The sequence below is a fragment of the Gadus chalcogrammus genome, chromosome 7, assembly GCF_026213295.1.
Source record: "Gadus chalcogrammus isolate NIFS_2021 chromosome 7, NIFS_Gcha_1.0, whole genome shotgun sequence".
In the NCBI taxonomy this organism is placed as follows: Eukaryota; Metazoa; Chordata; class Actinopteri; order Gadiformes; family Gadidae; genus Gadus; species Gadus chalcogrammus.
The window spans coordinates 895571-921608 of record NC_079418.1 but is presented as its reverse complement, the minus strand read 5'-3'; the positions used below and the strand labels follow the sequence as shown (position 1 = coordinate 921608).

Genomic DNA, 26038 nt, shown 5'->3' with positions numbered 1-26038 from the left:
TATTATCTATAAAATTATATTATACTATTATATATACAACGTTATAAGACGCTGTCACCGAGAATTGGTGACAGAAGATGAAGATGGCGGTTGACCTAGTTTCAAAGTTTATACCGTTTATACTCGATAATACAAGCCTAGTACCATTGCATTTATGGCTATGACTGTGTACTAACTTCATTCAAATCAAGGCATTGCAACTTTTGCAAATCGCTATACGTTAGTCTTTCTCAGAAACATTGAAAAACGTCCACACCGCAGACATATTGGCGCTTATCCAGACAAGCGTGTACTGCCCGCGCTTTTTGTTTGCGTCATCACAAATTTCTGTTTCGGCCGCGTTGTTTCGGTGATAAAAGTATTTCGGCCGAAAACCGAAAATGCGCTTTTGGGCCATTTTCGGCCCAAAATTCGGTGCATCCCTAATCCTCATCTTCTGTTTTTCCATCAAGTATGGTAGCGAAATACAGTTACTGTCGTGTTTTATTTGGCATTTTGTAAATCCATTGATTTCGGTTGGAAGACTCATTGCTCATTGCAAGGGGGGTTGGTTGTAGTCGGATCACGGGAAGCTTTTGAACGTTAATTAGTAGGCCTAAGTAGGTTGAAGTTCCTTAGTTTTTCCCTGTGAAAGCGAACAGCTGTTGCTCCGTTCCAAATCAGCTGTCCTCTGCCATCTCAGCCCTTACGGGAGCTTTTCAATTCATCCTGGAACGTGCAACTTTTCAGGGAATTTGTACAATAAATCCATAACAAATACCGAATATTGATTGTCTTATGTGTCCATATTATATCCATATATTGACCGGGTATTCCCAAGACGCCCACGCTCTGCAGCAAGCCAGTCACAGTTGATTGGCGCGGCGCTGTACAGCGAACGTAAACAGAAAACTAAGCTAAGGTTTTAAGTATTACTTTTCCTCCAGAGATCCGGCTAATGTGTTATAAAGTAAAGGGAAACAAGATATCTATTCTTCCTCCACCTCTCTCGCTTCTCTCCTTGGTGTCGCTAACGCTTATAGTTTGCCTCCCTTGCTCTGGTAACGTCACGTACGTGAAAAAAAAAAAACGAAGCTCCGAATACTGATTTAAGCTTTGAATACAAATTTTCCGAACGAGTATTCGAATATTCTAATAATTCGGGCCAGCCCTAGTAATCACGATAACTCCACCGTCATCAGCAAGGCAGGTTAACGAGCACAGCGACGCAGGCAGGCTGGAAACGAGAGCACAGCGACGCCACCGACGTAGAATGACGAGTTGGAGCGCGGCAACGGCAACTATGTTATTGAGTCAACAAATATCGATCTTTATCTTAATATCAATATTCTGCTTGAAGATATCGAGATATGACTTTTGGTCCATATCGCCCAGCCCTAGTACAGACTTTTTTCAAAGTTTGTATGCGTGTGGGAGCACCAGAGACCCAAAACAACTCCCCAAATACCAGGAACAGTGTTGTTTTCACAATATGTCCCCTTTAAGTAATACGTTAACTAATACGTTAAGTTCTACATGAAGTAATGAATTAACTAGTACATTTGCGTTAATTAAATGCCTCTTCTGTGTCCGTGTGTATGTCTGTGTGTGTGTCCGTGTGTGTGTGTGTCTGTTTGTCCATGTGTGTTTGTGTGTGTGTCTGTGTGTGTCTGTGTGTCTGTGTGTGTGTTTCCTTGTGTCTGTGTGTGTGTTTGTGTGTCTGTGTGTGTATTTCCGTGTGTCTGTGTGTGTGACCGTGTTTGTGTATCTCTAGACCACAGAGGAAGACATCTGGCGGTTCTTCTCCCGCCATGGAGCGGTGAAGGAAGTCAACATCGTCTTCAACCACATGGGCCTGTCCAAGGGGTGAGGTCAAAGGTCACCATGCACCCCAACCTAAAGGTCACAGCAGTGTTTTCCCCTACATTTCTTTGTAGCAGCGGTGCTGTGAGTTGGCTACCTAGCAACCTAGCGTTGCTAGGTTACCAACTCACAGCACCACTGCTACAAAGAAATGTAGGGGAAACAGAATTTTGTACTTTTGACGCAAATTAAACTATATCGATGTTGACGATAGTGTCTTGTTCCAAATCCCGTGTATCACAAGAATATCGATATATTTCCAACATCGATATATCGCCCAGCCCCACACAGAGACCTCCGTAAAGGGCAGGGAGGGGCTAAAGCTCATGTGGACCTCCGTAAAGGGCAGGGAGGGGCTAAAGCTCATGTGGACCTCTCTAAAGGGCAGGGAGGGGCTAAAGCTCATGTGGACCTCTCTAAAGGGCAGGGAGGGGCTAAAGCTCATGTGGAGCTCCGTAAAGGGCAGGGAGGGGCTAAAGCTCATGTGGACCTCCGTAAAGGGCAGGGAGGGGCTAAAGCTCATGTGGAGCTCTCTAAAGGGCAGGGAGGGGCTAAAGCTCATGTGGACCTCCGTAAAGGGCAGGGAGGGGCTAAAGCTCATGTGGAGCTCTCTAAAGGGCAGGGAGGGGCTAAAGCTCATGTGGAGCTCTCTAAAGGGCAGGGAGGGGCTAAAGCTCATGTGGAGCTCTCTAAAGGGCAGGGAGGGGCTAAAGCTCATGTGGACCTCCCTAAAGGGGACCGTTTGAATCCGTTAGCCTTATCCACAGTGTGTGCCCTCAGGGCGTGCCATTAGTTTGTACACTTAGGGGTGATTATGGTTCCACGTCGACGCAACCCAAGGGGGTCACGGACCCTCCTTGCGTCCACCGCAAGGAGCGGGCGCGCCCCTCCCCAAAATATTAACCTTCTGTCGCGGCGACGCAGCAGCGAGGGCTGTGATTGGTCCGCTAACGTAACCCTGATGCAGAACCAAAACAGGTTCAGGACCGCGTCGAAGCGTCTGCGCGGTTACTGCGTCGACGTGGAACCATAACTGAGCCCTTAGTGTGACCCTTAGTGTGACCCTTAGTGTGACCCTTAGAGTGACCCTTAGTGTGACCCTTAGTGTGACCCTTAGTGTGACCCTTAGAGTGACCCTTAGAGTGACCCTTAGTGTGACCCTTAAAGTGACCCTTAGTGTGACCCTTAGAGTGACCCTTAGAGTGACCCTTAGTGTGACCCTTAAAGTGACCCTTAGTGACCCTTAGAGTGACCCTTAGTGTGACCCTTAGAGTGACCCTTAGAGTGACCCTTAGTGACCCTTAGAGTGACCCTTAGTGTGACCCTTAAGCCCAGTTCAGACCAAAGATTGACCTTGCAACGGCTTGCAACGAGACGGTTTTAGAGCGTCGCAGGGGCGGTGTGAACGGGTCGTTGCAAGGAGTCGCAAGGAGGCGCCAGAGATTGAACATGTCATGTCGCAAGGTCTAGTTTTAGAACGCGGCGATTTAACTATTTCTCTTCAGCCAATCACAGCACAGAACAACTTGTACGTCACGGCCTTACTCCGTCCCGGTACCGTACTGTCCACTCCAGCATAAAAATATCCGATTGAAATATCCGATATCCGGAGAATGACAAAACACAGTGGCCCTCATTTATCAAACAAGCGTAGAAATTAGCGCAAATCTGAACGCATGATTCATCTTACGATAGGACCCAAGTGAGATTCACGAAACTTTCGTATCACACCAATCCCAGCGTACGAAGGATCTTGGTGTTGATAAATGCGGCGGCTGAGATCGATCGTAATTAACGTAACACGGCCATATAAAAACACGTCTTCAGAAGTCTCGCCCCTAACTTTTAAGATATGGAGAAACGTCCAACGGTAAAAAAAAAATAGAGGAACTCTTCCGAGACCGAAATGGAGACGCTCGGGTCACTGGTGGATGCGAACCGTCTGGTTTTGTTTGGTAGCCTAAAAGCTGACATTAAAGGGCAGCAAAAGAATGCTATATGGAAGGAAATAACTGTTGCAGTGAATAGTGTTTCCAGTGTTTCCCGCAGGATTTTTTTCAGCAGCAGGGGTGTGGTCCCCGAACCCTCTAGGGGGGTCCGGGGGCATGCTCCCCCAGCCGAAATTTTTTTGTACCCTTTACATTGGAATGCATGAATCTGGTGCACTTTGAGAGGAGAATATGCACTTAAATCCTATTCAAACAGTCCTGTGTATTACTGTAGATGGGATTATTGGTGTTGTAACTTTGCCTTTTGTGTCTTCATTTACAGATTTTTATATTTTTGTATAGTAATATTTGAACAAAAAATGCCGCAACGCAAATATAATTTGCACAATTTATTTACAGATTTTTGCCTAATGCTTGAACACTAAACATGGTTGCTATGCCCAAAGCATAACTGTTTTTTACATAAGACACTTTGTTCAAAATGAAATCTCCTGCAACAATGGGCAAAACACATCTTTTTAAATTATAAACCTAACTAAAATCTGAAAAGAACACAGACTCACACAAATGAAAAATAAAAAAGAAAGCTAATTGAATACCAATCAGTGTGAGCCTTAGCACTACAAATAGACCTCAGGTGAGCTCAGCTCCTTTGTGAGACAGTGAGAGTCAGGGGAAGAGGACAAGAGAGCGACAGGAGGATGAGGACAAAGAAGACAACAGACAGAGAACTGTGAAGTTTTTGCTCATCCACAAAGGCTACATCCAGCCTGGGAGCATTTAATTCTCCTGGGCTTTTTAAAGAAGAGCTCCAGGGCTCTTCTGTAGGGGAATTCGGTGGTGGGGGGGCCATTGATGCTGACTCTCAAACAAGTCGCCAGATGCTAATGACCACATGCTTACAGGCGATTAGCATAAATCCCTAACTAAGATACGCGATGAAAACGGATTTTATATGGCAATAAAGAACAACATCGGATCTAGTATGGATTCATTTTTCTAAGTTCCCGAAAATACCTATAGGCTATAAATTCCTGACTGGATATAAGCTCCTGTAAAGGCTATGAGTGATCCCAAGAAGAGCGACAACACGCACACACATACATAGGCCTACACACACACACACACACACAATACTAGAGGAAAAACGGCACGGAGGTTGCGGTTTATAGATACAATAAAATGATTGGGCTCACAGGGTTTTTAACACTGGTGGTCATGTAGCGACACATTTTAGCAACTTACTTTCTCTCTCTCTCTCTCACTCTGTCTCTCTCTCTCTCTCTCTGTCTGTCTCTCTCTTTCCTTCTTCCTTCGATCTTCCGCTTCACTCGCTACTGCTAGAATCAATGTAACTTTGCAACCGTGTAGGGTAGCCTACTGCCAACCACTGGCACACTCACTGTGTATTTTTCTTCTTTGATGTTGGTTACGTGACGATGTGCCGCGTGCTGCGCAATTGACGTTACGCACTGTACATTTTCTAAAAGGAGCTACGTAAAAAAAATTAAAAAAAAATTAGAAGAATTTTTATTGCAGCGGCGGAGAAAATTCAGCAGCGGCGCGCCGCCGCTGCGTGAACGTGGGGGAAACACTGGTTTCCAATGTACGTCGGGCTACGGAAGAGGTTTGTTAATTAAATTAATTAAATAATAAATTAAATGTAAAATTTCTGTTATCCAGCTTAAAATATTTCACATATATGCTATTGTTTGCATTGCGTTAAAGTTATTTAATTCCGAATAAGGTGAAGAAAAAATGGTCCGACATGAAGCTCAGCACCAAAAAACGTGTTGCGGCTGTGAAGCGGGCCAAGCAAGAAACGGGAGGAGGCCGGTGCAGTGCGACTGCAGCGTAACTCACCGAGATGACTCTGACCATGTAGTGCGCCCTGATGTAGACGATGCCCAACGTTGCTATTTTGGAAAATAAAAGAATCGTGCGTGCCCCCAGGCCATCGGGCTACCATGTTCAGGATTGACATTCTGGCATCGCAAATAATCTGAACATTAACTGAATGGTAGCTTTTGCGGTTGATGTACGCGTAATCATTAATAGATGGTTCATACGCACATGGGTACAATCAACTGCACCAATCACATTTGGAAACCTAGCAATAGCATAAAAATCCCGTTTGATTCCAGTTTGTGTCGTACGCTCGTTTGATAAATGAGGGCCAGTAACTCTAGCCTACTCTAAAGCAAAATAAAAATAAAACTTGCAAACCTAACTACCGTATTTTCCGGACTATACGTCGCTCCCGAGTATTAGTCGCATCAGTCAAAAAATGCTCCATGACGAGGAAAAAAACATATATACGTCGCATCGGTGTATAAGTCGCATTTATTTTTAAACATTTAAACAAGAACGTTTATTCTGGAGAGACTGAATAAAATTGCAATAGCAATATAGGTGTGTCGGTCCCACTCGTAGTTCTGAGAGTATACCGAATTCAGTGACACCGGGATTCCACCGGACGGGTATGCGCCGCGGTCCTAAACCTGAGCGCACGATCGGGAGGTGGAAGTTGCGCTCACAAGTCCAGCGGAGGGCTCCAGTTTTCGCCGGCCAAGTCATGCGCTGTGATATGTGTGACAGCTATGTTGCACAACATTGCAGCTAAGGCTGGGGTAGCTTTGGTTGAACCGGAGGACATTGAGGACGATGACGACGAGAATATCATTTATTCGGTGGTGCAGTAGGCTTGCAGCGTTCAGTTGTAGGCCTAATGAATGACGGTGCCATCTTGCGGCCGAAGATTATGTACGCACAATTTTGGCATATAAGTCGCTTCGAAATATAAGTCGCAGGGCAAGCCAAACTACAAAAAAAACGCGACTTATAGTCCGGAAAATACGGTAATCTAACCTAACCTACGCAAATTATGCTGTTGCGGCTCTCAGCTGTGCCAGAGCGTTCACAGTTGCTAGGGAAACCACCTAGCGTTGCAGCGCGTTGCAGCCAGTGTGAACTGCCCAGTTTTAGAACGTCGCAGCCCGTCTCGTCGCAAGGAGTTGCGAGTTGCAAGCCGTTGAAAGGTGAATCTTTGGTCTGAACTGGGCTTTAGTGACCCTTAGTGTGAACCTTAGAGTGACCCTTAGTGACCCTTAGAGTGACCCTTAGTGACCCTTAGAGTGACCCTTAGTGACCCTCAGTGTGACCCTAAGTGACCCTTAGGGACCCTCAGTGTGACCCTTAGTGACCCTTAGTGTGACCCTTAGTGACCCTTAATGACACTTAGAGTGACCCTTAGTGTGACCCTCAGAGTGACCCTTAGTGACCCTCAGAGTGACCCTTAGTGACCCTTAGTGTGACCCTCAGAGTTACCCTTAGTGACCCTTAGTGACCCTTAGAGTGACCCCTAGAGTGACCCTCAGTGCGTTCCCTCCTCCCTCAGCTACGGCTTCGTGACCTTTGACTCCCAGGTGGACGCCCGGAGGCTGCTGGAGATGGTGAGTCCCACTGCCCCCCCCGCTGTTAGTTCACCAAGCGCATGGGCTGAGGGCTCATAGTAATGTGTGTGTGTCGGTCTGACTCCCTGTTTGTGTGTGTGTGTCTGTGTTTGTGTGTGTCTGTTTATGTGTGTGTGTCTGTATGTGTGTGTGTCTGTGTGTCTGTCTCTGTGTATGTGTGTGTCTGTGTTTGTGTGTGTGTGTCTGTTTATGTGTGTGTGTGTCTGTGTATGTGTGTGTGTCTGTGTGTGTGTGTGTGTCTGTCTCTGTGTATGTGTGTGTCTGTGTTTGTGTGTGTGTGTCTGTGTGTGTCTGTCTCTGTGTATGTGTGTGTGTGTCTCTCTGCATGTGTGTGTGTCTGTCTCTGTGTGTGTGTGTCTCTATGTGTGTGTGTGTCTGTCTCTGTGTTTGTGTGTCTCTGTGTGTGTTTGTCTCTCTCTTTGTGTGTCTGTTTGTGTGTGTCTCTCTCTCGCTGTATGTCTGTCTCTCTGTGTGTGTGTGTGTCTCTTTGTGACTCTCTGTGTGTGTCTCTTTGTGTCTCTGTGTCTCTCTCGCTGTATGTCTGTCTCTCTGTGTGTGTGTGTGTCTCTCTGTGTCTCTCTCGCTGTATGTCTGTCTCTGTGTGTGTGTGTGTGTGTGTGTGACTCTCTCTGTGTCTCTCTTGCTGTATGTCTGTCTCTCTGTATGTGTGTGTGTCTCTTTGTGTCTCTCTGTGTGTGTCTCTGTGTGTCTCTCTCTCACTGTATGTCTGTCTCTCTGTGTGTGTCTCTGTGTGTCTCTGTGTGTGTCTCTCTCTCGCTGTATGTCTGTCTCTCTGTGTGTGTGTGTGTGTCTCTTTGTGACTCTCTCTGTGATCCTCCAGGCTCCCAGTCTCCTCTTCCAGGGTCGTCATCTGCTCGTGGCCCCGGCCGTTCGCAGACTTTCCCGCCGGCAGAGTGAGTTCTGTCACCACGGCGACCGAGCCAACCCACTTAGTGACATCACAAGTGGGCGTTCCACAACTACCCGTAGTGTGTACCCTTAGTGTGTACCCTTAGTGTGTGCCTGTTTAAACGTTGTGGGCGGCGATGGTTCAAACGTGTCTTTGACTTCCTGTGTGCCGACAGGAAGTGGATGCGAGGCAGACCGCGCCCAATGCGTCCTTCACCTGACCACTCCCAGCGGACACCCCTACACCTTCTGCAACGGGGTGGCCTACTTCAGACGGCCGGAACCGGCCCCCCCGGCACACTACGGTCCCCTCGTCGTGGCCCCCCACGGACACTACGGTCCCACTGTGGCCCCCCCGGCACACTACGGTCCCACTGCGGCCCCCCACGGACACTACGGTCCCCCCGTGAGTCTGACTCTCTCTCTCTCGCACTAACTTCTGTGTGTGTGTGTCTCTCTATCTATCTGTCTGTGTGTGTGTGTCTCTGTGTGTGTGTGTGTCTCTGTGTGTGTGTCTCTGTGTGTGTGTGTGTGTAATCTGTACAGTGGGTCTGTACGCTAACAGGTCCATACTGTGTAATCTGTACAGTGGGTCTGTACGCTAACAGGTCCATACTGTGTAATCTGTACAGTGGGTCTGTACGCTAACAGGTCCATACTGTGTAATCTGTACAGTGGGTCTGTACGCTAACAGGTCCATACTGTGTAATCTGTACAGTGGGTCTGTACGCTAACAGGTCCATACTGTGTAATCTGTACAGTGGGTCTGTACGCTAACAGGTCCATACTGTGTAATCTGTACAGTGGGTCTGTACGCTAACAGGTCCATACTGTGTAATCTGTACAGTGGGTCTGTACGCTAACAGGTCCATACTGTGTAATCTGTACAGTGGGTCTGTACGCTAACAGGTCCATACTGTGTAATCTGTACAGTGGGTCTGTACGCTAACAGGTCCATACTGTGTAATCACCGTTATCCAGTCTGCTCTTTTAAAATGTGGATTTTTATTTTGTCTGACTGTCGAAAATACATTCGACAGTGTCTTTGATGCTAATGCTAAATGCTAAGGTGATGACAACATGCTAGCCATTAGCTATGTGGCTAACACCCCATCAAAGTTAACGTTAAGTACATTTTATCCCAACCAAAGTAACGTTCAGTCCCTCCAGGATTTCGCGGGCCTTTTTTGAGATTGTTGCGGCCTAAAATGTTGTTGCGTGAGCTTTTACAAAAAGTTGCGATGAAAGTTGTGGTGCAACAGCCTGTGTCATAATGATCTGCCCCGTCGTCTGACGACAATCAGTGGAAGATTTATGCTTATGTTCCACCACAATGTTGCATGCAGTACAAAATAATTTCCCCCCGCTTTCATGTAGAATACCAGGATACTGCCTTTCGCTATCTTTCGCAGTTATTTTGGTCGGCAAGTTTGAAACGTTGGACGCGCACATGCTGCATGAACGCTTGAATCGCTTGAATGTAGTAAACACGGAGGTAAGGCAGAAGGTAGTTTGTCAACGTCAGTTCGACACGACGCCACTGATTGGTCAAATTTGCGGGAAAGTTGCGGTGGTTGGTTAAAATTGCGACACCTCCCTGATTTCGTGGTGATTGGTTGATGTTGCGTTGAGGTTGCAAATCGCAACATCGCGAAATCAGTGTTGCCAACTTAGCGATTTTGTCGCTATATTTAGCTACTTTTCAGACCCCTTTGGCGACTTTTTTTCAAAACAGCGACAAGCGACAAATCTAGCTCCTTTTTCAGCTGTTATTGGTGACTTTTGGCGACTTTTTGAGGTGAAAGCACTATCGCTATTACCGTATTTTCCGGACTATAAGTCGCGTTTTTTTTGTAGTTTGGCTTGCCCTGCGACTTATATTTCGAAGCGACTTATGTGCCAAAATTGTGCGTACATAATCTTCGGCCGCAAGATTGCACCGTCATTCATTAGGCCTACAACTGAACGCTGCAAGCCTACTGCACCACCGAATAAATTATATTCTCGTCGTCATCGTCCTCAATGTCCTCCGGTTCAACCAAAGCTACCCCAGCCTTAGCTGCAATGTTGTGCAACATAGCTGTCACACATATCACAGCGCATGACTTGGCCGCCAAAAATTGGAGCCCTCCGCTGGACTTGTGAAGGCATCTAAAGCGCAACTTCCACCTCCCGATCGTGCGCTCAGGTTTAGGACCGCGGCGCATACGCGTCCGGTGGAATCCCGGTGTCACTGAATTCGGTATACTCTCAGAACTACGAGTGGGACCGACACACCTATATTGCTATTGCAATTTTATTCAGTCTCTCCAGACTAAACGTTCTTGTTTAAATGTTTTAAAATAAATGCGACTTATACACCGATGCGACGTATATATGTTTTTTCCCTCGTCATGGAGCATTTTTTGACTGATGCAACTAATACTCGGGAGCGACGTATAGTCCGGAAAATACGGTACCTCTTCACAACGAGCACCGGGTGCCTGCGCGGCCCCTCCCCCGTCTCAAAGCACTTACAGGCAGCCCAGTCCTCGTGCAGCAGTCCCTCCCAGCTGCTCTGTTAGCAGGAGCTAACAGGAGACGTTCACGCCTCGGCATCCGGGCTGCAAATGAATCCGCATCCCGGCCAGCAAGCCGCCGCCGACTGATCCCAGACCCTGACGTACAGTCAGAGCGGGAAAATGTAATATTTTCGTTGCATAAATAAAATAATAAATCGCTGTGTTACATTGACTCACACTGCCTCAGGCTCAGTCACTTCACCTCACCTCGTCCACTGTGTGTGTTTTTGTCTTTACCATGTCGCAGTCAAAACTTTACCAACAAAAATATTGGAAAGAGTGGGAAGCAAACACTGCTTTTAAGGGCTGGTTAAAGCCGTTTATTGGAGACTTTAAACGAGCATACTGTAGCTATTGCAAGGTTGATTTCTGTGCCAAACTCAGTGATGTGAAGAAACACAGTTCAACCCAAAAGCATATTCAAAAGGCAAAGCCTTACAGTTCAGCTCAAACAACGCTGCCATTTATGGTAAGCAAAATTGGGACTAAGCAAAAAAAGAAAATTGTGTTTTTTTTTATACTTCCAGTTATGCAAATTAGGCGATGACGTCATCTAGCGACTTCTAGCGACTTTTAGGAGAGCCAATAGCTACTCTCCTTCCTGAAGAGTTGGCAACACTGCGCGAAATCCTGGAGGGTCTGATTGTTGAGGTTTTAAGTTCTGCTAAATTCACCACCGGCTTGAAATAAACTTTATTATATCATTTGTGTTTTACTACATCACAGAAAAACGGATTGCTACACTGTGTGTTCAACGTTCGAAATCGCCCATAAAGACGGAGAACGTAGATAATGTGTAGTGATATTGTGCGTTGCTTACAAGGTGTTAACACATGGTTGTTTTGTATTTCTGGTGGCAGTATCAGTTTATGGAGCAGCTGGTCCAACCGGCCTTCTGCCAGATCTATCCCCAGAGCCCTGTCGGAGTGTGTGCCCACCATGAGTACAGAGAAGAAGAGTAGGCTACATACTACACTACTACTGATACTACTACCATCATATCCAGTGTTGTATAGTAGCGAAGTAGAAATACTTCGTTACTGTACTTAAGTAGTTTTTTTGGATATTTGTACTTTACTTTACTACTTATATTTCTCTGTACTTTTACTTTTACTTCGCTACATTTTGCGAAGAAAACTGATACTTTTACTCCGCTACATTTCCCTTGAAACCTTCGTTACTCGTTACAAAATCAACTCAGCTTTAGAAAAAAAAAAAAGAATCATGAGAGATATGAGAATAACGTCGGGGACTGTGGTAGAACACAGACTGCGAGCCTGTTTGGCGAATCAGCTGTCCCAGCGCACGTTCGCAAAGCCCCCTTGCTTAGTTACTGTTGCTACGTCGATCAAAACTCCTACGACTGTCAACACACAAATGCATGGCTGGGACGAGGGCAAGGGCTATCAAAATTCTACTATTTGTATCAGGCTGGTTTGTACACGCAGTATTACAACACTATCTTATACACTTCAATACGCTGTATATGTGCCATTTTTGCTACAAAGCTAATTTAAATACCCTTTTTGGGCAGGGACTTAAGTTTTCCGAAAATCCGCAATCCTGGATGACACCAAAATCAATATTAAGTAACGTGTACCAGCGCTTGCGGGATAATAGGTCGGGCTACGATATCTGTCAGTGATTTTTTTTTGGAGTAACTCCGCGACAGCATCCAGATCATGGCAAAATGGACTGCAATATGCAGTGGAAGGATGTTTTCAAAAAAGATCAACAACGAAGGGGAAACAACAATAATCAAAGCAAAATCATACAGGTCTCAATCAAAAAATTAGAAACTTCACGACCTCAAAATAAATACCACCAGCACAACATTTTAAACTAGTAAGGTTCTTTCACCGCTTTTTTATTAACAGCAGTTACTTGTACTTTTACTTTCAGTACTTAAGTACATTTAATATCAGAAAAGTACTTTTGATACTTAAGTACAGTAAAGATCAGATACTTTAATACTTTTACTTAAGTACTATTCTAAAAGGTGACTTTTACTTTTACTTAAGTAATTTTCCAGTAAGGTATCTGTACTTTTATTTAAGTATGGCTTTTGAGTACTTTATACACCACTGATCATATCAGAGTCTTGTCGGAGTGTGTGCCCACCATGAGTCTAGTTGTGTGTTACTATAGCTATGTGCGTTACACTGTCTGTCCGTCTAGTTGTGTGTTACTATAGCTATGTGCGTTACACTGTCTGTCCGTCTAGTTGTGTGTTACTAGAGCTATGTGCGTTTCACTGTCTGTCTAGTTGTGTGTTACTATAGCTATGTGCGTTTCACTGTCTGTCTGTCTAGTTGTGTGTTACTAGAGCTATGTGCGTTTCACTGTCTGTCTGTCTAGTTGTGTGTTACTAGAGCTATGTGCGTTTCACTGTCTGTCTGTCTGTCTAGTTGTGTGTTACTAGAGCTATGTGCGTTTCACTGTCTGTCTGTCTAGTTGTGTGTTACTAGAGCTATGTGCGTTTCACTGTCTGTCTGTCTAGTTGTGTGTTACTAGAGCTATGTGCGTTTCACTGTCTGTCTGTCTAGTTGTGTGTTACTATATCTATGTGCGTTTCACTGTGTCTGTCTGTCTAGTTGTGTGTTACTAGAGCTATGTGCGTTTCACTGTCTGTCTGTCTAGTTGTGTGTTAAAGGAAAAATCCGGTGTAAAATGGATCTGGGATATGTTTAATATGATAACAAGTTAGAATGTTAGTTTGGGAGCAAAAAAACACGTATAGACGCATTCTTCAGTTGGCTGTTTTTAGCCGATTCTATCAAAACGCTATAACCTTGGAACGATGGGGGCAGTGGTTATGGTAAGAACTAAATCGCTATTTTAACCACTTAAAAGGCTAGGAGTAGCCCGACACTTCTTTGGTAGAATAAGGGTCTTAACATATAAAACAAGGCATTGATAACTTTGTAAGTATACAGATTGTTTATTAAAAAGGACATTTTATACACGCAATACCATCACTAGTTCACCCGTCGACGCCATCTTGTTTTTAAGACTCGATAGGTAGATTGGCGAACAGAGCTTGCGTGTTGCTGACGGATGTCACAATCTCTGTGTTCGTCAATCTACCTGTCGAGTCTTAAACACGTGGGCGTCGACGGGTGATCTACTGATGGTATTGTGTGTATAAAATGTCCTTTTTTATAAACAATCTGTACACTTACAAAGTTATCAAAGCCTCGTTTTATATGTTAAGACCGTTATTATACTACTAAAGTAGTGTCAGGCTACTTTTAGCATTTTAAGTGGTTTAAAATAACGATTTAGTTTTGACCACATGCCCCTATTGTTCCAAATTTATAGCGTTTTGGTAGAATCGGCTAAAGTATTGTATGGTCAGCCAACTGAAGAATGCGTCTATATGCGGTTTTTGTGCTCCAAAACGAACGTTCCAACTCGTTATCACACATAACATATCCAAAATCCATTTTGCACCGGATTTGTCCTTTAAGCACTGAATGCCAAGGTCAATTCCTGTGTGTCCATTGAAGCGTTTGGCGAATAAAAGCGACTGATTCTGATCCAACCATCCGATGTGCCCACGCAGACTCCTCTCCTCAGATCTGACCGGGTTACTCCTCTCCCCAGATCTGACCGGGTTACTCCTCTCCCCAGATCTGACCGGGTTACTCCTCTGCCCAGATCTGACCGGGTTACTCCTCTCCCCAGATCTGACCGGGTTACTCCTCTCCCCAGATCTGACCGGGTTACTCCTCTCCCCAGATCTGACCGGGTTACTCCTCTCCTCAGATCTGACCGGGTTACTCCTCTCCCCAGATCTGACCGGGTTACTCCTCTCCCCAGATCTGACCGGGTTACTCCTCTCCTCAGATCTAACCGGGTTACTCCTCTCCCCAGATCTGACCGGGTTCAACCCGTTCCCACCGGGGGGTTGGTTCGGCCGCCGCCGTCGACGCGAGCCGAACGACGGCGTCTCAGAGGGCGGACCCTGACGACGCGATTAGCCAGCGATCAGACCCCCGACAGTGACCCACCCTCGACCTGCGACCTCCTCCTCCCAAAGAATCAGCCCGAGTGTTAGCGGACCGGAGATCTGCTCGTCCAATCTCCCAAAGAACCACTCTTGGCTGTGTGTCTGTTTTTATGCAGCACTTGTTTGTTACTGATGACAGGTTTTCGGCGATGGTAACCAATACACAATATACCCAACTCATGTGCTCCATTGTTTCTTTCAACTAATTAAAACAGGTTATAAGAAAGTGTAAGGAGTAAGATTATCTGGTCGTTTTTCACTTGGCATCGAGTCCCATCTTTTATCGGTCTTTGGTTACACACTTGACGGTACGGCTTTTAATGCACGCAAGAATTGTATGTTGTACGTCTCGGCACCTAATGTATACGCTTACTGTGTGTTTGGACGTCCTGCCATGGGCGTAGCGGACGCGGGTACGCAGGGGACATGTCCCCCCCACTTCCTGTATCTGTGCCCTCTGTCCCCCGCACTTTTTACAGCCATTACAACCATTCAATTCATTTCTAACACGTTGAAACACGTTTTTCCGAGCCGCCTTTGAACGCACCATGAGAAGGCGGAGTTTTACTGCAAAATACTTTTTTATTTATATCATTCTAAAGTACTCCTACTACTCCTACTTGACTACAAGTTTTGGCTACTCTACCACCTAGGAATAAACCCCCTCCTTGCATTTCTGCACAGAAGCTCACTATTGTTTTGCACATATTTTTTAATCTTCATACAATAGAAAGAGCAGGGTCAGGGAGGAGACAGTGGACCAGAGTCCAGCAGCAGTAGGAATGAACAGGGAGGGTCTCCACAGCAGGTGAGGAGAAATTATAACCAAAGTCCTTAGAACGTCTCTGTTATAACTGGCTGAGAGACAATATTGATAGCATAAAGGGACTTTGAGGTTAAACTCGACTGCAAAAATGTCACTACTGCTACTGCATTCCTAATTCTATTTCAAAATGTTGCTTTCCACATATTTTTAAATCGTTATTGCCACAATAGAAAGAGCAGGGTGAGAGAGGAGATGGTGGACCAGAGGCCAGCAAGGATGATCATGCAGGGTCACAGGTGAGAAGAGAAAATAACTAGCTGAGAAAATACATCGATAGCATAAAAGTGGCTTTGCGATTAATTTCCACCGCTATGTCACCACTACTATTCTTAATACTATTTATAAGTTTTGCTTTGCACATTTATTATCTATATCATTGCAGGAGAAATTGTAGGAGAGATTATAACTGGCTAAGGAAATGTCTATAGGATAAGAGTGACTTTTTTTTCTTCCAAGATCATAAAATAATTTGGGTCGCACATAAATTGACAGGGTCGGTCGGAAACCGAAACCGAACAATTTATTTTTTTAGGCCTTATCATTTCAACAGCTATTTCTGAACTAGTCTTATTTATACTCTAAAATGTTATTATCTGTGTGTCAATAGGTAGCACAGGGAGAAGGTCATGTGTCAGGGGAAAGACCAGGCTGTAGCAGACAGTCAGGGAGAGGCTTCAGACAGAGATTCTGTCACGGTTAGCGGGTGGCAGGCAGGCAGGTAGGACCCAATAGCAGACAGTTCCAGTGGCGTTTTCTCCCGAAGGCCAAGGGAAGCCAGGCTTCCCTGATTTTTTAGGCTGTAGTTGTCATGCAATAAAAACATTTATATTAACAGTTTTGTTAATTATTTTGTGCTGTGTTGCTGTCATTTCTTCCCCATTTTCTCCTCTCATTGACAATTTCACAATGGGCGATACTGCGCCCCTGTTATATACTGAAGACGCGGCGAAACACAACACTGCTCACGGCGAGGAAGCCAGCCCGAGCTGGCATCCCTTGGTGAAAAAAAAAGAAAGAATTGACCAGGTGAGGCTACCGTCATGACACTGCCCTCCTCTGATTGGTCGGGAGGGTGTCAGGAGGGTGCCAAGGGAAGCCACTCGGCCCTTGGCTTCACACCAATCAAATCAAAGCATCATTATCAACGTCACCGAAAAATCAATAACAAAACAAATAGCGCGAAATTTTGAATTGTTCTCATTTTTGAGTAGCCTACTTAGCAAGTGCAGTTATGGAGGGTGGAGATTTAGATTATTTACTTTAAAATAAAAAACAGCAGCGAATCAAAATAAAATCCGATGGCAGGCCAACACCGAAGCTGAAACTGCGTGTGGAGAGAAAGCAAGGCTTCTTTCGGACGTTCAATGAAGAAAACTATACACGAACGGAGTGGCTAGCTGGCAGCAGCAAACCTCAGCGACTATTTTGCTGGCCGTGTCTTCTTTTTGACAAGGATTCGTGCTCCCTTAACAATCCCTGGGTCACTACAGGATTCGTGGACCTTGCCAACTGTGATGGAAAATCTACATGTTGTTACGTTTTTGGTCTATCTATGAACTTAAGTTTTGTTACTATTTTGATGCATTTTATTGCCTGCCTGTTCCTATGTTTTTGTGTGTTGTAAATCATCTTCCATGCAATCCTTTGATGTATGGGCCTGTTCCTCGACCCCCTGGCTAGCGTCAACGAAGCCAGAGGGTTACATGGCATGGCCGCCAACCCCTCCAATGGCATCCAGGGGAGCTTCAATTGTAAAGATTACCATCTGGTAAACAAAGGCTTTTGGTTTATTGGGGGACACAGCCCCTCCAGAACCCAAGCCAAGTGAATAAGAACTCACGACTCTGAACAATCGGTGGACTTCTCCCGAGCGTACCTTTAGAGTATGAAGTAACACGCAAAGAGAAGCTCCCATCTGAGGCCTCAGATTATTGTAATGTTTGCCTGTTATGTTGTTTGTTGATGCATGTTGTGATGTATCTTTGTTCGTACTTTTATTCCAAATATATATGACCAGCAATTGCCTGCAAGTATTGTGTGCTTTTTGCATCTAAATATCTCATCTGCTTAGACGCAATATCTGATAGAGAAATTGTCCCGGGCAATCGAGAGGCACGGTAAATCAAAAAGCCACATGTTATTTATCATATCAAATACTGTGATTGTGTGAGTCGTGTTACACGTGAACATGAAATAGCCGACAGCCGCGCTTTCGATTCTTTGACTATTAGCGGCTTGTGCATTTCGGTCGGGGAGGGGTTGCATTTATAATAAAATGTATAATTGAATGAGATGTTTAGGAGTAGGCCTACTGTGTGTGTGTGTGTGTGTGTGTGTGTGTGTGTGTGTGTGTGTGTGTGTGTGTGTGTGTGTGTGTGTGTGTGTGTGTGCGTGTGTGTCAGATTACAGGGATGTGTAAGTCCTGGTAAATGACCAGGCGCTCAAATAGCTCTTGTAGTTGCATTAAATACATCCAAGCTGCAACGTACTATTTTCTCTAAAGGTTTGGCCTCACTTGGCTTCCTCAAAAAAAATCCCCACGCCACGCCACTGGACAGTTCAGGTAAAGGATAATTTATTAACGCAAAAGGCAAGGAACACAGAGAACACAGGTGACGCAGGTAACACAGGCAACACCGGGAACACACAGGACAGAACTCACCACAAACTAAAATGATCCGACAAGGAACAAAGGAAAGACGAGGGCTTAAATACTAAACACACACAGGGCACGTAACGAGTAACAGCTGAAACACATTAGGGGAGGGAGCAGTAATCACACAGGAGGGAAACCGGACATGGGGAGAAACAAGACAGAGATACCAAAGTAAAACAGGTAACACACCAAAACAAGACAGGAAACAGACAGACCATGACAGTACCCCCCCCCCTCAAGGGTCGACTACCAGGCGACCCACGACATGCAGAAAAAGAAAGTCAAACCCAAATAGGGTGGGTGGAGAGGGAGCCAGGAGAAGGGAACCAAAAAAAAATGGAGTGGGGCAGAGCACGGGATGACCGGCTGGCCGGGGAACTGGAGTGGGGGGGCAACGGAGGGGCAACGGAGGGGTGTCAGGCGGGCGGCCAGAAAGATGCACCAGGGCATGGCAGGGAGCTTCAGGCGGACGGCCTGGGGGGCAAGCAGAGGCCTGCAGCGGCGAAGACGAAGACGAGGTAGATACAGACCCCTTCTGGCAGGTCTGGAAGGCGGGACCCCTCTGGAAGACGAGGTAGAGGGCGGGCCCCTTCTGGAAGGTTTAGAAGGCGGGACCCCTCTGGAAGACGAGGTAGAGTGCGGGCCCCTTCTGGAAGGTTTAGAAGGCGGGACCCCTCTGGAAGACGAGGTAGAGGGCGGGCCCCTTCTGGAAGGTTTAGAATGCTGGACCCCTCTGGAAGACGAGGTAGAGGGCGGGCCCCTTCTGGAAGGTTTAGAATGCTGGACCCCTCTGGAAGACGAGGTAGAGGGCGGGCCCCTTCTGGAAGGTTTAGAAGGCGGGACCCCTCTGGAAGACGAGGTAGAGGGCGGGCCCCTTCTGGAAGGTTTAGAATGCTGGACCCCTCTGGAAGACGAGGTAGAGGGCGGGCCCCTTCTGGAAGGTTTAGAAGGCGGGACCCCTCTGGAAGACGAGGTAGAGGGCGGGCCCCTTCTGGAAGGTTTAGAAGGCGGCACCCCTCTGGAAGGAGTAGGGTTCAGGAACCGGACAGGGCTCGGGGACCGGAGTCAGCTCAGGGGCTGGAGAGAAATGTTGAACCGGATGGCACTCCAACTCACCACCCCGACTCTGATAGTCCATAAGGCACCCTCCAACCCGGGCCTTGAAGCGACAGCGCTGCACGTACGCCCCAACACAGCCTCCAACAAAAAGCGCGTCCGCTGGAGCCAATGATGGTGGATCATTCTGTCACGGTTAGCGGGTGGCAGGCAGGCAGGTAGGACCCAATAGCAGACAGTTCAGGTAAAGGATCATTTATTAACGCAAAAGGAAAGGAACAACGAGAACACAGGTGACGCAGGTAACACAGGGAACACCAGGAACACAGGTAACACACAGGACACAACTCACCACAAACTAAAATGATCCAACAAGGAACAAAGGAAAGACAAGGCCTTAAATACTAAACACAGGGCACTTAACAGCAGGAACACATTAGGGGACTTTGATTTGGCATGTAGCCATTACTAATAATAATACCAATACTCTGGCTGGGATGATGAGGCATCAGACAATCAAGTCATTTTAGCCTGAATACATAGGTAAGAAGTACCAGAGCAGGCTGCTAGTACCATGAACAGTATCAGAACGATAACCTGTTGAACTAAATGGATGTGGTAGGCTACACCCCTCCTCTCTCCTCCAGGATGTCTCAAGCGACATTCTGCCATTTCTCACATCAACTATCAATTCCTCCCTCACTTCAGGCATTGTTCCAGCGTCTTTCAAGACTGCCAGAATAAAGCCTCTCCTCAAAAAACCAACTCTTAATACCACCGACATCCAGAACTACAGACCGGTATCTCTACTTTCGTTCCTGTCTAAAACACTGGAACGTGCCGTTGCTAACCAACTGTCCTCCTATCTTTCATCTAACAACCTCCTTGACCCTCACCAGTCAGGCTTCAAGAAAGCACACTCCACCGAGAAGGCTCCGTGCCTTCTCGGTGGCTCCGTGCCTGCCACCCGCTAACCCTCCGTGCTGCCAGAGCCTCGTCCCTCTCATCGGTCCTCATTCTGCTTGACCTGTCAGCAGCATTTGACACGGTGAACCACCAGATCCTTCTTGCCACTCTTGCTGAACTTGGAATCGCTGAATCTGCTCTTTCCTGGTTCACATCCTACCTGACGAACCGCACCTATCAAGTGACATGGAATGGCTCCTTGTCCAAACCTTGCACGCTCGAAACTGGTGTCCCTCAACTGGCTCTGTACTGGGGCCTCTTCTGTTCTCCCTCTATACCTGGGGCCGTATTCACAAAGCATTTTATCTTACCGCTAGGAGTGCTCCTAAAGGCCGATTTATGCTCAGTTACGTAAGCGTAAGCGCAAGCGCAAGAGGCCCTTGCGCGCCCTTGCGCACCCCTTGCGCGACTTCTCACGTCTTGCGTGCGTCGGGCGATTTTTCTAGACTTGCGTCATTTTTTACGTAAGCTTTTACGCGAGCCGCCCAGCCTGCAAGGCTGTGATTGGTCTGCTGGTCTGGTTACTACTTCCTGTCTGGAGTATCACCCGGCAGGCTCATATACAAAAGCATTAACGTGAAGTGAAGTTAACTTTGCTGCCAACACATTATGTCGTTTTAAAATGTAGAGAGATATGCACATTTATACAACCCCAATGATCAACAACTTCATCACCCCTGTTCCTCTGTCTGTTGCCATCATTCACTGTGTATGGGGAGAACACGATCTGGCACATAAACAAACCAACGACTCCCACAGACAAAGACGTCATTCTCGAGGTCGTCTTCAACGAAAAACTTTCCTCCACATATTACTCCACCTACTGTTCTGGCGGTAAATTGCTTGGCAACACGCGCAACACGCGCAACCTAAAAGGGAGCATGAATTGCTTTGAGTAAATTTTGCGCAACAACGTAACACCAACGCTGAAGCATGCAGCCTCCTTAACTCGCGCTAAAACATTTTACGTAGGAGTTTTTTCTTAAAAGTTATTCACAAAGCCGCTGAGACCTACTCTTACTAAGGATAAATCACAAAGAGTGAACTAAGAGTGACGCGCCGTTGCTATGGATTACGTAAATTCTCGTGCACGAGTTTAGAAGCGGTCAGTTCGGTGATTGGTTGTTCAGACGAGCCCACTGAATCACCGAAAAACAAGGAAATAGCCTAGGCTAGAAATGAATTCCTATTAAGTAGTTATAGTGCAGTTAGCAGAATACACGCATGATGACAATTTTGTGCAGACCACGATAATGACGTTGTAGCCTGCACGTTCAAGAGAGAGAGAAAGCAAACAATACAAATAGGCCTACGTAAAATCTAAAAGAAAATAAATGTTACGAACTACCCAAGTGTTGACTGATTTGTGCCAAGGTGTTTACCTAAAATGTGTTTTCAAAGTGATCCCTAAATGCCTGTCCACTCGGTTCCACACGGCCAAATTCCTTGTAATGTTGATCGCCATCATCATCATCATCATCATCATCGTCTGGCTGTGGAATGTTCCTCCGCTTGCAGAGGTTGTGTAGAATGGCACATACAGTGATTACTGTGCTTGCCCTCTCTGGGGTGAGGCGTATTTCGCCGTGGAGGACATGAAACCGACGTTTCATCTGCCCAATTCCTCTCTCCACAACATTTCGTGTATGTTTGTGTGCTCTAGCAAAGAGCCAATACGATGTGTTTTACGCATAGGACTAAGCGTAATCTGCGTAATCACTTACATGTTACACTTTAACTGTGCTCCCGGTTGTGGATTGAGGTAGGGTGTCTAGAGCCACGTCTTGCATGGATAGTCACTGTCACCCAGCAAGTGACACCCAACTGGTACATCTCAAAAAGCTGCCTCAGACCGCTCACCATTAAAATGCGCGAATCATGGGTAGCTGAAGATCCAGGCCACTTTGCAACAACATCCAGTAGGCTATGTTAAAATTTGCATCAAAAACAACCTGCGTGTTGATGGAATGCACTTTCTTCCTATTGACGAACACGTCCTCGTCTTTTGATGGCGCAATTATTTTTTATTTTTTAGAAGTTATATATTTTTTTTTATAACTTATAATTTTTATAACATTTTATTTCGGGACTAATCGGATTATTCCTGTTAGTCGGGGATGTTATTGCATCGCGCATTAACTCCACAATAAATTGAATACCCTAACATTTCGTCTCGCAGGCCTTTTAAGATTCTTTGTGAATAGGTCTTACTGAGTTAGGAGTCCTCTTGAGGACTTTTAAGCTCTCCTAGACTTAGGTGCTACTTTTAGTCCTAAAATACTTTGTGAATTGCTCTTAGTGAAAAAAGTTAGGAGTCCTAAATTTAAGAGTGACACGCCCATTATTTTTAGGAGTTACTCCTAAATTCGCCAGTTAGGACCTACTTTTAGCCCTAAGATCCTTTGTGAATACGGCCCCAGGTCTCTAGGCTCGGTAATTACATCACACGGCTTTTCATATCACTGCTATGCTGACGACACTCAGTTATTTCTCTCTTTCCCCTCATCTGAGAAAACCCTGATTGCAACACGCATATCCGAATGTCTGGCGGATGTCAGCACCTGGACAACCGCCCATCACCTGAGGCTTAACCTCAACAAAACCGAGCTTCTCCTAATCCCAGGGAAAGACTGCCCACACATGGACTTACTGGTCACCGTCGAGAACATTACTGTATCTCCCTCTCCAACTGCCAGAAACCTCGGTGTGGTATTGGACAACCAGTTATGCTGCACTGCAAACATCACTGCGGTCGCCCGATCCTGCAGATTTGCACTTTACAACATCCGCAGAATCCGGACCTTCCTCACAAGGGAAGCAGCTCAGCTTCTAGTCCAATCACTGGTCATCTCCCACCTCGACTACTGCAACTCACTCCTGGCTGGACTTCCTGCCTCTGCGATTAATCCTTTGCAGCGCATCCAGAATGCGGCAGCGCGCCTCGTGTTCAACCTACCGAAGTTCTCCCATGTGACTCCCCTCTTCCGGGACCTCCACTGGCTCCCTGTAGTAGCTCGCATCAAATTTAAGACGATGGTACTGGCATACAAGGCAGTCGATGGAACTGCCCCTGCCTACCTCCAAGCATTGCTAAAGCCACACACCCCTGCTCGATCCCTCCGCTCGACTACCTCAGCTGGACGACTGGAACCACCATCGCTAAGAGCTAGCAAAGGTCGATCAGCAAAGTCACAACTTTTCTCGGTTTTGGGCCCCAGTGGTGGAACGAGCTCCCCGCCGCTCTCAGGACCGCAGAGTCGCTCACTATCTTCCGAAAAGGACTCAAGACTCACCTGTTCAGAGTTCACCTCGACTCTGCATAGCCACCTTTCCTCTTCTGACCACCATTGTACACTGTATTGTAGTGTATTGTATTGTATTGTATTGTAGCACTTAATAGTATTGTATTGTATTGTATCGTAGCACTTAACTGTGTAGCAACTGCAGCAGCTCCTATCATGTCTGTAATACGGGGAATTGATTAGCCTAGCGATTGTGGTACTTGCACTTGGTTCTATGAACATCCTTTCTGTACCGACAGCGATATATTGATGCACTTCTTATGACAAATGTACTTATTGTAAGTCGCTTTGGATAAAAGCGTCTGCTAAATGCCCTAAATGTAAATGTAAATGTACACCACGGGATGCATCTGCAGACCACTGGCACATAAATAAAGGTAAGACGCGATATTTATTGCTTAAGATTTGCTGGTGCTGTGAAGAGGTCTTTTGTGTTTTTTGCACTCAAGTGGTCGACTGTTTTAACTTGCAATTGATAGTCGGTGGAGTCAGTCTCTTGTTGACACAAAGGGACTTTTGGTCATTCTTGCTTTGCTTGAATTCTGGAATAATTGTGGGGAGTGCATGAGTTTTGGTCAGAATGCCTGATGTCGGCTAGTTGTGATGGAATGCGTGTTGTGAATTGAGAACAGCCAGCTCCTGATGTGATACAGCGTTCAGCTGTACAACAAATATTTTTTTCTTTTTCAATCTTGACAACTTTTGTAGTGCTCTGTGTAGCCACACGTTTGGCCCTTCTGGACTTAAACACAGTTAAATTCCTCTCCTAGCTCCTCTTGTTTATGTTGGTAGCTTAGCCATATCATGTCACGTTGTCAACATTGGATACATGGAGCAGAACATAGCGGGTCATATGTCCGATGCTTTTAGGAAACGTTTTCTTCATAAAACGTGCCAGACAGATTTTGTATAAATTTTATTCCCTAGTAATAAGCTACATGGGTATGCCGTCTTTCAGAACCTTTCATTACCGGCACTTAAGAGAGAAAAAAGAGTGCATCCTCATTGTACAGCACTTCTGAAAATGTACTTCCGAATGCGTCTCCGTCCCCAGCACATTTCAAACCAAACTGGTTTGAAATGCCCAAACCACTTTGGTTTGGCATTTCAAACCATGCCCGTACTAAAGAAACCCGGCCTGGATCCCGATTCCCCTAACAACTACCGCCCCATCTCCAATCTACCTTTTCTGTCTAAAATCCTGGAACGTGTTGTTGCCAAACAACTCATCCCCTACCTTGACACCAACAACCTCTTTGAACTCTTCCAATCCGGTTTCCGCTCCAAACACAGTACAGAAACTGCCCTCCTCAAAGTGACCAATGACCTTCTGCTATCCTCTGACACTGGCTCCCTAAATATCCTCATCCTCCTTGACCTCAGTGCTGCCTTTGACACGATCAATCACTCCATTTTCCTCTCCCGTCTCCAATCCACCCTTGGCATCACTGGCACCTGGCTCGGATCCTATCTCTCCGACAGACATCAATTCATCGCCAACAACAACTGTCAATCAGCCACTACTCCTCTCATCCACGGTGTCCCCCAGGGTTCTGTGCTTGGTCCACTCCTCTTCATTCTGTACATGCTTCCTCTTGGTCAGATCCTCCGTCACCATGGACTCCGGTTCCACTGACATACAGCTTTACCTCCCCTCCAAAACCATCAGTCCTTCCACCCTCCCTCTCCAACTGACCTGGATACAGCTTTCTCAAACTCTGAAATCCTCATCATTGGTCCTGACACCCTCACTCACTCCACTCAGAGCTTCACCCTTAACATTGACGGCTCCACCATCACCCCCTCCACCAAAATCCGTAACTCTCTCCTTCCTCCCCCATGTTAACCATATTACCAAAACTGCTTTTTTCCACCTCCGAAACATCGCCCGACTCCGCCCCAACCCGTCTACTACCGCTGCTGCGACACTCATCCATGCTTTCATTTCATCCAGGCTCGACTACTGCAATGGTCTTCTCTACGGCACCACCAACAAAGTCTTCAATAAACTTCAATATGTCCAGAACTCAGCTGCACGCCTCCTCACTGGTACCCGCTCCAGAGAACACATCACACCTGTCCTCCGTGAACTCCATTGGCTTCCAATTAAACACAGAATCAACTACAAAATCTTACTCATCACCTACAAGGCCCTCAACGGCCTAGCCCCCCCCCTACCTTGCCGACCTCCTCCATCACCACGCCCCCTCCCGATTCCTCAGGTCCATCTCTGCCAACCTGCTACAAGTTCCACGGACTGAGCGACGGACTTGGGGTGATCGGGCCTTCTCAGTTGCTGCCCCCACCCTTTGGAATTCACTCCCCTCCCACATCAAAGTCTCTCCAACCCTCTCTTTCAAATCTGCACTCAAAACATACCTTTTCACACTAGCCTTCCCCACCTAACTCCCACCTTATTCATGTTTAACCTGTTTTTCTTTTAATCCTAGTCTGTCTTAATATATGTATGTTACATAGTTTAGATA

At 46.2% G+C, this 26038-nt stretch overlaps 1 protein-coding gene across 3 annotated transcripts in view; it reads left to right on the top strand.

The window, feature by feature from the left end:
• Positions 1-14953, top strand: part of LOC130385874 (protein boule-like) — a 36857-nt gene extending 21904 nt beyond the window's left edge. For 2 of the 3 annotated variants that reach the window (XM_056594622.1, XM_056594625.1), the window contains 5 exons: positions 1754-1845; positions 7189-7243; positions 8106-8178; positions 8350-8579; positions 11595-12118. In XM_056594622.1, coding sequence (XP_056450597.1) covers positions 1754-1845; positions 7189-7243; positions 8106-8178; positions 8350-8579; positions 11595-11696 — 552 coding nt within the window. In that variant the 3' untranslated portion in view covers positions 11697-12118. Of the gene's footprint in view, positions 1-1753; positions 1846-7188; positions 7244-8105; positions 8179-8349; positions 8580-11594; positions 12119-14610 lie in introns of those variants that run through there. The other variant, XM_056594624.1, reaches the window with a different exon arrangement.
• The last annotated feature ends 11085 nt before the right edge of the window (positions 14954-26038 follow it).